This window comes from Psammomys obesus, unplaced genomic scaffold (genome assembly GCF_907164565.1).
Source record: "Psammomys obesus unplaced genomic scaffold, mPsaObe1.curated_primary_1811, whole genome shotgun sequence".
Lineage (NCBI taxonomy): Eukaryota > Metazoa > Chordata > Mammalia > Rodentia > Muridae > Psammomys > Psammomys obesus.
This window is the reverse complement of record NW_026596057.1, coordinates 6316627-6326221: the sequence shown is the minus strand read 5'-3', so window position 1 is coordinate 6326221 and position 9595 is coordinate 6316627. Positions and strand designations below refer to the sequence as shown.

Genomic DNA, 9595 nt, shown 5'->3' with positions numbered 1-9595 from the left:
GAGAAATATCCCCCCCATCTTGTTCTCTATGTTAAATAAAGATATTTTCACATTTACAAAAAGCTTTTATATGTGCTCTGAAAATATACAAACATAATTTACATTTGTAGTTTCATTTACAAACATCTAGGCAAGGCAGTTGAAGACTCAAGCCCAGTTCTGTCCGAGCCAGGACATTCACAATTCATATTTTACCCTCTTGCACACGGCACTTTAGCTTCTCAATCCTCTCTCGCAGTGCCTCCAGCTCCCCTAGTAGCCAGGCTGGAGCAGGGGAGTGCGTGAGTAACACCTCAGTTGTCTCCAAACCCCCCGCTGCTGCCTGAAAGGCTGACCTGTACTCTTCTTCCACAGGGAGCTCCTGCCGGGCTCTCTTTGTGTAAGGCTGGGAAATAAGGAAAACATGAGGCAAGTAATGCTGCAACCCTCACCCTAAAAGGGCACCCTTCCCATCTGCAGTGACACCTAAATGCTACTTCTTTCCTAATTTGTATGTGGCGGACAAGGAGAGTCACCCTGAGCTAGGGTCGCCAATGACAAATGTCTCCCTGCCCAACAGCGATCAATGAGTATTCTTTAAAACACCATTAATGAAAGTAAAATGTGAATTTCCTAACAATAATTTGTGACTGATCAGAACTATGGTTGTCAACATGCTTTTTGGATCCAGATGAGGAAAACTTAAGACTTGAAACATATTGCACAGGGAGGGGAAAGAGGGGCTGATAGGAGACCCAGACATATAATAATTGGTTTCCCAAAGGGGAGTCACATTTAAATTCACAGGGCTTACGAACATAACTGACTTATATTGAAATTTATATATTTCCGGCCTACAGCTACATCTAAGAAAACAAGTCACTACTGCAATAAAAACATTGAACATTGTTTTCTGACAGCCCTACCTACAATTCCAAATTCTATTACCTACATTCAAAATATTCTGAACATATGCAGCAGTTTCAAATTTCTGTCAATTAATAGGGACCTGATATTTAGAGAAAAGTGATTATGAGGCTATCCTCTTAAGATGAACTGAACATGCTGACTAACATCTGTGGGTTAGAAAAAAATGCATTTATGCCATCATTGGTACAATATGTAACTATCAATAATAAAAACTATATTTGGTATAATGGTTACAACTATTTTCTGTAGTTCTTGTCTATGTTGGTAACATTTCAGGAAAAGTGTGTGGTTTTGGTTTTTTTGTTTTGTTTTTGATGTGCAACTACCATAAATGGAGAATTTTACCTGTCTAGATTTATTTGAAATTCAACATGAGGAAAGAATCGAACTAGTTGGTTTTATCAGTTATGAGGGCAGAAGTTCTCGTTTGACCAGTTACCATACTAAAAAGCGGCCGATACCTGTAAAGCTGACCCCTTTGCTTCTTCTACAGCCACCTGAGCAGAGGGTTTCCAGAAAGTGCCTTTCTCCTGTCTGACACTGTCCATGCTGGCAGCCTCAGTTTCATCTACAATTCCTGTCTGCCAAAGATAACCAAAAATGATTCATTAGCCTTCTCTACTAGATACCAAGTAGTATGAGATACAGAAGATGAAGATGAAGCTGAGTGTTACAACCATCCTGGTCTAACCTGTGGCCAGGCAGATTCTACATTAGGCAGACTCATCTTAGTGTAACTTGAATACAATCCCCCTTAGAGCAGTGGTTCTCAATGTTCTTAACACCGTGACCCTTTAATACGGTTCCTCATGTTGTGCTCACTCCCAACCATAAAACTATTTCCTTACGACTTCATGACTCATTAACTTCACTGTTATAAATTGTAATATAAATGTGTAACATTCAGGATATTTGATATGTAGGGTCGCAACCTTTGACTACCTTATACTGTTCTTTACTACAGAAGAATTGTCTGTGTGAGAAAAGTGAAAACCGGCTACCATTTGCCTCACTGTACGTGGTGTGACGCTGGCAAAACTTTTATTTTACATGTACTTAAAGCCCAGCCTAGATGTATTCTCAACTGTGATACACACACACTTGGTAACATGCGTAAGGGAGCTCTATAGAGAGAAGCCAGCTAAATATGGACATCGCTGTAATACACGTTTCCGGGTATTCTGTATCTGTGGTCTGACAGGTCTGCTTATTAGTACTTTAATTATCCCCTATATCATAACGCCAGTATGTCAGAATATATTTTCAGAATATATGGGATTCCTATACTTAAACTTTTTTTTTTTTTAATTTTACTGAACAACTGTAGAAACACCACTTTAGCTGGATATGACAGTACACCCTTAATTCCAGCACTCATGAAGCAGAGGCAGGAGGATCTCTGAAATCAAAGCCAAGCTATACAGTGAGATCCTATCTACAAAAGTAAACCCTGACTCTGTATATTAGAAAACCACACTGAAATCATTCTAAAATATAGTAGAACCATTCATTGTCAGCCTTGTAGTCACGTGTAATCAACTATCATCAGCATATTTTTTTGAATCTTATTGCCAAGGTTATCAGTATCTCAAATTTACTAGTACAGTGACTCTAAGTGATTAACATCTCTGATATACCCTCATAACTGATTCATACAAGTTGTATGAATCTTTACATTTATACAAAATGCCTCAGATTTCCTATATGGACATCAGATACTGTAGGGATAAAATCCAAATATTCATGAAATTCATACATCCCTGAAGCAGTTTTATACACCATTTTTAGTAATTTTGTGCATGAAATAAGGTTTCACTGCGTTGTTCTTTTACTCATATTCATGGTTCACAAAGTTTCAGATTTTGTAGTACTCTGGATTAGACATGTTTAGCCTATCTGAATTAGCACTGTGCAAAACAACCTATAGTTTAAGACTGGAGATATACCTTAGTGGTAAAACACCTATCAAAGCCCTGGTTCAAACTCCAGTACCAAAAAGAAAAGGCTTAAACTAAGGTGCTTACAAGTATATATATAAAACATTAAACATAAAATAAAACATGGACCTTACACATAAATAATAAATACCTTCTCCAAAAAAACTACAACTTTGTTCTTGATTTCTTCAGAACTAAGACACTGTGGAACTATCTCTTCATGATTTGTTCCCTATTAAAAGATAATAAACAAGACATATCAATTAAAGTTCAGCAGCTTGTTAAGCCAATGAATTTACTAGACTACCTTAACCGAAAACTCATTTTAAAAGAAAGTAGTAACCAAAGATTCTCAAAGGCAATAGATTCATAATTCTACAAAGCCTTGAGATACAATGTAATTTTGTCTTTATATATATATATATATGTGTGTGTGTGTATATATATATGTATGTATATATATAGTATATATATGTATATATAGTATACATATATAGTATACTGTATATACTAATATATATATAGTCTTTTGTCTTTATATATATCTGTATATATTTTATATATAATTTTGTGTTTATATATATATTATAGTGCTGCAAGATTTAGTTACTTGAATCACTCTTAAGCGGAAGGCATAACTGTACAGAAACGGGTCAAAGCAGAAGCAGCACCTCACAACAAAAGGAGCTCACCTCTCTAGAGCTGAGCTAAGGGTGTTCAATTCAAGAACTATCCCCTTGTGCTACTGCAGGCAGTGTATGACTCAGTCAGGCAGTTGACTGAATGCTTAATCCTTGCTGATCAGAGAACCTTCGAAAATCACTTCTCTAGGCCTCATAATGATTAGTAAGTCCTCAGCAGAAAATTTCACAACTGAGACACATAGGCATCTCAGTATTTGTAAATGTTTTAGAATATTAAAAATATGAAAATACACAGAGCTCAATCTGTATATAAACTGGCCTTACCTCAGCAAACTGTGTAAATGCCTCCAAAGCATGTTGTTCTAGCAGCCACTTCCTGTTGACTATCAGTAAAGTAAGAATACAAGACAGGTTGGGCAGCACCTTGTCCTAGGAAGAGAGCCAAACCTTGCTGGAGAAAAACAACTTCAATACAGGACATTGTCAACTTTTGGGACACATTATGTCCTCTTTCCTTTCTCAACTCTGTCTAGTAACTTCCAGTTTCCTTCAGGGTTATATCCAGAACTATACAACGAGCTATAAAGCATCACCACCCATTGCTATACTAGATACCCTGAGTGGCTGCCTGGCATGTTCCTATCTATGAGGCTTTACATTGCTCAGAACTCGTCCAGAGAGATTACATGGCTTTCTCCTTCAAATTTATACTTACCTACCACCCTAGTAAAGGCTCCCTTGATTTTATCCCCATTTGGAGCTAGCCCCTCATACTTAGCTCTTCTCTGTCTATATTCCAGCCAGATCAAACTGTAATCCAGGGTATGTCTGTATTCCAGCTGGATTACATACCTAGAAGGTCTTCACATGTGATCTCTTGTGTCAGAGCAGCCATGTTGCTGGATTAAAATTCCTCTACAATTAGGCAACCTGATAAATTATTATAGTATGCCAACTCATTTTTAAAAGAAAATGACTTAAAATGTGCTCTATTTTGACAACTATCCTTCCTATCAGAAAGCATTTTTTCCACAACTTTGTTGGTAAATTCACAAGATTTTAGAAATTAAAAACCGATACCCAGTGTGGCTCACACCACAGTCCCAGCACTTAATGAGGCTGACGAAAGAGAACTGCCTCAGGTTCTAGATCACGCTGGTCTACAATGTGAGGCCCTGTCTCAAAAACAAGCCAACCAAAAGCTTAAAATTTTTCTAGTCATTACAGAGATTTTGCTCTTAGATTTTGTATTTTTGTTAAAAGAATGTATTACCTGGATATTTTGAGGTATAAAAAGTTTGCCCAGAGAAGCTATAAAATCCAGTATTGCTAAGGAGACATGGTCCGGAGGCTCTAGCTTAATTAGTGGTGTCAGTACACTAACAACCTGAAGAGATGAAAACAAAGAAAGGTTACAAGGTGCTGCCAAAGGGTGGGTACATGTGTACATGCATGCATACATACATACATACACACACACATATAATTACATGCTGCCAAGGTATGCTTGTGGGGGAAGGGAAGCAAGACAAAATCCAAAACAGCCAATGGCTAGTTTATAAGCCTCAATTGTGGAAGCTGAGTAAGGATAAACATCAGATCAGAGTTGTTAATATTCTCACCAGTTTCTAGCCTCAGAACTCTTCCAGAGAGATTACATGGCTTTCTCCTTCAGATTTATACTTACCTACCACCCTAGTAAAGGCTCCCTTGATTTTATCCCCATTTGGAGCTAGCCCCTCATACTTACCACCCCCTAGTCTTTCCTGAAAAACTAGTGCTTTGCTATGAAACAGTCAGAATTTTGTATGGTGACTAATTACCCAGGAAATAGCCAAGTAGCACTAACAGAAGGAAGACACTAAGTGACAACCTTGATGAAAACAAGTAAATTTGATACATTCAGCTTATGAAAAAAGGATTACGGGGCTGGGGTGTGGTTGGTAGAATGCTTGTTTAGTATGCACAAAGCCCTAGATTCAATCCCCAGCACTGCATAAAAGCATATCTTCTAAAGATAAAGGCAGGAGGAAGAGAAGTTCAATAGCATCCTCTGCTACATAAGTAGTTTGAGGCGAGTCTGGGCTCTAATAAGGCTTACTGGGGAGGGAGGGAGGGAAAGAGGAAGGGTTGAAGGGGTTACAAGTAAACCACATCACAGCAGGATCACACACAATAATAAGCAAAGAACCAACTTGATCACTGTTATTACCTGACTTATCAGCTGCAGATCTACAGTTTGGATGAAGAATGCCAGTAGCTGAAGTAAAAAGCTAAATGTCTGTTGAACATAAGGTTGGCTGATTACCTTAAACAAGAAACAAAAGTAATTTTAGTGAGAATTTAGAATTACATGATGTAAGAGGTTTTTATCAAACTGACACAAGCTATTTATTTGGGAAGAACTTAAATTAAAAAATGCCTCCAGCACCTGGGAGGCAGAGGCAAGTTGATCTCTGAGTTCAAGGCCACCGTAGTCCAGGAGAGCCAAGGCTACACAGAGAAACCTCGTCCTGAGCCCTCTGCCCATCCCCGCAAAAAATCCAAACAAACAAAAGAATGGCTCCAGCAGACTGCCTGTAGATAATGTTATGTCCTCTGTGGGACCCAGCTCACTGTGGGTGGTGCCACCCCTTGGCAGGTAGTCATGAGTGAAAGCAGACTGTGCAAGCCATAAAGAGGAAGTCAGTAAACAGAAGTTTTCTATGGCATCTGCATTAATTCTTCCACTGGGTTCCTGCCTTGAGTTCCTGACCTGACTTTCCTGGATGATGGGTTATATGATATAAAATGAAATCTTTCCTCCTCAAGTTGCTTTTGGTCATGGTGTTTTATCCCAACAGGAGCCCTCACTCAGGCACATGAAAATGGCAATAGCAGGATTTTACTTAGCATTCATCATATTCCAGTCAATATGTGGCTTGTAATTACTTATGCTTTACATCAGACATGAGTGGTAGACAGCAGCACCCCACCTTAATAATAAGAAAACAGGGTGAGGAAAATATTTGCTCAAGATCATACGGCTAGGAAATGAGGAGCCACCATTCAAATCCAGATGATTTAAAGGGGATAATTTTCAGTGGGTGTCTGCCACTTGTCTATCTGTTGGTTTTGGTAAAACTCCACCTCTTCACAGTTAGTGTATGTGCCACACTGCCGTGAAGGCACGTCCCAGCAAAGGTGTGCTGAATGGCTAAGTGATACGTAAACATGGGTTGCAGCCTCTTGCTTAAGTGACACCACTGAAGGGCAGCAATGTGACCATAAAAATGGAACCTAAAACCTGGTATTTCTTCAGGTCTGAGGGTGTAGTTCAGTGGTAGAGCATACATGAAACCCTGAATTTGATCTCCAGGAAACCTAATCCCTGCTTCCCAGTCTTTATCTGCAAATTTTCTATTACTTCCCCAAAATTTGGGTTTGCTTTCAGCTTCCACTGCTTGCCAGAGGTCACAGGCTTTAAAATAAGAAATATAAGTATATAGGGTATATGTTTTAATTTTAGCCTAATGATTTCCTAGCTTTACTTGGAAGAGGAATACACATTAGCTGTCTATTTACTAGTCCCTTTCACTTTTAAGTCAACTCATTTTTGTCATCTGAATTGTTTCATTAAAAGACCTCAAAGCTACAAAGAGACATTAATCCAACACAGGAAAAAAATAGAAAAAAATTTAAAAAGGGTCCAGAAAATTCATAAACATAGGGAGATAAGCTGTGACTGCCACTTTGGTAGGGTCAAACATTAATATTTTATCACACACTTAAAACACACACATACACAGACACAAAACCTGCCTGAAAGGGCCTAAGGAGATGGCTCAGCCATTGAAGTGCCTAACGTGCAAGTATGAGCACCTGAGTTCCTGAGTCCCAGGACCCACACAAACGCTGAGTGTGAGCAGGGGCTCATCTGTAACCAGTGTTTAGGGAAAGGGGGAGCACACAGACAGATCCCAGAGCCCCCCTCAAGGTGGGAGACCCAGTGACAGGAAATAAGGTGAAGTGCAGTCAAGGAGACACCCAGTGTTAGCCTCTGGCCTCTACATATGCACAAGAACACATACATACTCTGCTTTACACACACACAACTCCTGAGAAAGAGCACAACTAAGTGAATTAAGTCACAGCTTTTACCGATCACCACAAGAAATTAGAACTTTTAATATAGAGAGAAACTCCAACATTATCTTTTCAATATTTCATAATTTTCAAAGAAATGAGTGGCTTTCCTTACTTGTTCAATGTTTATGAAAGTCCAAAGCTGACTCACAACTTCAGTAACTGCAGTTAGTTGGCTGGTATCCAAAGCTTCAGCAGTACTACATGCTGTAAGCAAAGCAGCAAGGGCAGTGTTCTAAAGGACGAAAAGAGGAAAGTTTTTTACCTTATAAATCTAGTCTGAAGGACCAAGGGGCCAGTTATACACACTGTATGATTACTTATAACTTCTTATAAAAATTCATATAGACTACTTTGAAATTTTCATTTAAAATACAAACACTATTGAATTTTAGTAGGCTTTGTACATATGTTCTGTTTTTCTATTACTCTGACCGTTTTGTTGTTGTTGTTGTTGTTGTATGGTTGGCTGGTTTTGTTTTTTGTTTTGGTCAACTTGACACAAGGTAGAATTATCTGGGAAGAGACAAATTAGTTAAAAACATGCCTCCATGCCAGGTGTAGTGGTGCATACCTGTAATCCCAGCACTTGGGGACGCAGAGGCAGATGGATCTCTGTGAGCTCGAGGCCAGCCTGGTCTACAAAGCAAGTCTAAGACAGCCAATGCTACACAGACAAACCCTGTCTTGAAAAACAAAACAAATAGCCAACAAAAACAAAACCACCCCAAAACAACAACAACCAACACCATGGCCCCATCAGATTATCGTTAAGCAAGTGTGTAGGCCATTTTCCTGGTTGGTTACTGGCTGCAGACTGAGAAAGCGATGGGGGAAGCTGTAAGTAGTGTTCCTCCACAACTTCTGCTTCAGTCCCTGCCTGGGTGCCTGCCCTGATGCCCTTTATAATGCACTCTAAGGTGACATCAACCCTTTCCTACCAAGTTGCTTATGGTCACTGTGTTTGTCACGGTAATAAAAACCTAACACACAATGAGCAAGGGGGGCCTAATTTGGAATACTCATCACTAGAAAGAAGTATTTTTAATTCACACCATGCAACCAGTAATCTGCATAGGTTACTAGATTTTTATTATTTCTGTTATTTTACCATGAGATGCTACAAAAACACTCCATTTAATAAGCAAATAAAGTACTTAAAGAAATACACCATCTAGAATTTGACACTGAAAACAACCTTTTCCTGGATTCATTCTTCCATCTACATACAAACACTCAGATCTCTTTCTGGCTTGTCTGAGGGTGATGTATATAGGGTGAAGGCCATATGCAATCTAATAACAAGTAGCACTGACCGAATCCTTTACTGCAATATCCAATATTCCAATGTTGGAATTGCCTTATAGCCTATCATTCAAGATTAATCTACTTCCCTCTACAAATAAATACATTCAGTGAGTTTTGGCCATAGCTTAAAAAGTTACACAATTTTAGGAAATTGGTGCTTCTACCTAATACAACCCAAAATACATTTTATTATTAAAGTGTAATGCATATTGAGAGTCTACTGAATTTGCTGAACAATTATAAACTAGTGCATATTAAATACAAATGACATATTATACTAACCCACTCATGACTAGCTATGATAAAATAAAGCCACACACATACCCCCCCCCCAAAAAAAAACACTTCTTTGGTTTATGTCAATATTTTAAACTAATAAATTATGGTCAACTGCCATTTTACAACAGTACTGAACTGCTCAGTATAGAAACATGTGCCTTGATGTTACAAGAATTTAACAAAAATTTAACAAGAAAGCCTTTAAGTCCTTGAATATATACTTTATCTCTGGCTAAGTTTTTGTATTTTTTTATTATACTGTATACTGCTTAGCAAGAATCTACATCTAAAATAACAGGTTTTTCAATCTTCCAATAACTAAAACAAAACTTATTTCATAAGAGAACTCAATGTGTATTTGTTGAACAAATGCAAATAAAAACTGAAGTAAAA

At 38.3% G+C, this 9595-nt stretch overlaps 1 protein-coding gene across 1 annotated transcript in view; it reads right to left on the bottom strand.

The window, feature by feature from the left end:
* Positions 1-123: 123 nt before the first annotated feature.
* Firrm (FIGNL1 interacting regulator of recombination and mitosis) overlaps positions 124-9595 on the bottom strand; it is a 41187-nt gene continuing 31715 nt past the window's right edge. Inside the window, exons 18-24 of the mRNA XM_055624486.1 lie at positions 7731-7850; positions 5703-5798; positions 4764-4877; positions 3815-3919; positions 2998-3078; positions 1371-1490; positions 124-385 (exon numbers count right to left, since the gene is read on the bottom strand). Of these exons, the coding sequence (XP_055480461.1) occupies positions 185-385; positions 1371-1490; positions 2998-3078; positions 3815-3919; positions 4764-4877; positions 5703-5798; positions 7731-7850 (837 nt within the window). The 3' untranslated portion in view covers positions 124-184. The remainder of the gene's footprint in view (positions 386-1370; positions 1491-2997; positions 3079-3814; positions 3920-4763; positions 4878-5702; positions 5799-7730; positions 7851-9595) is intronic.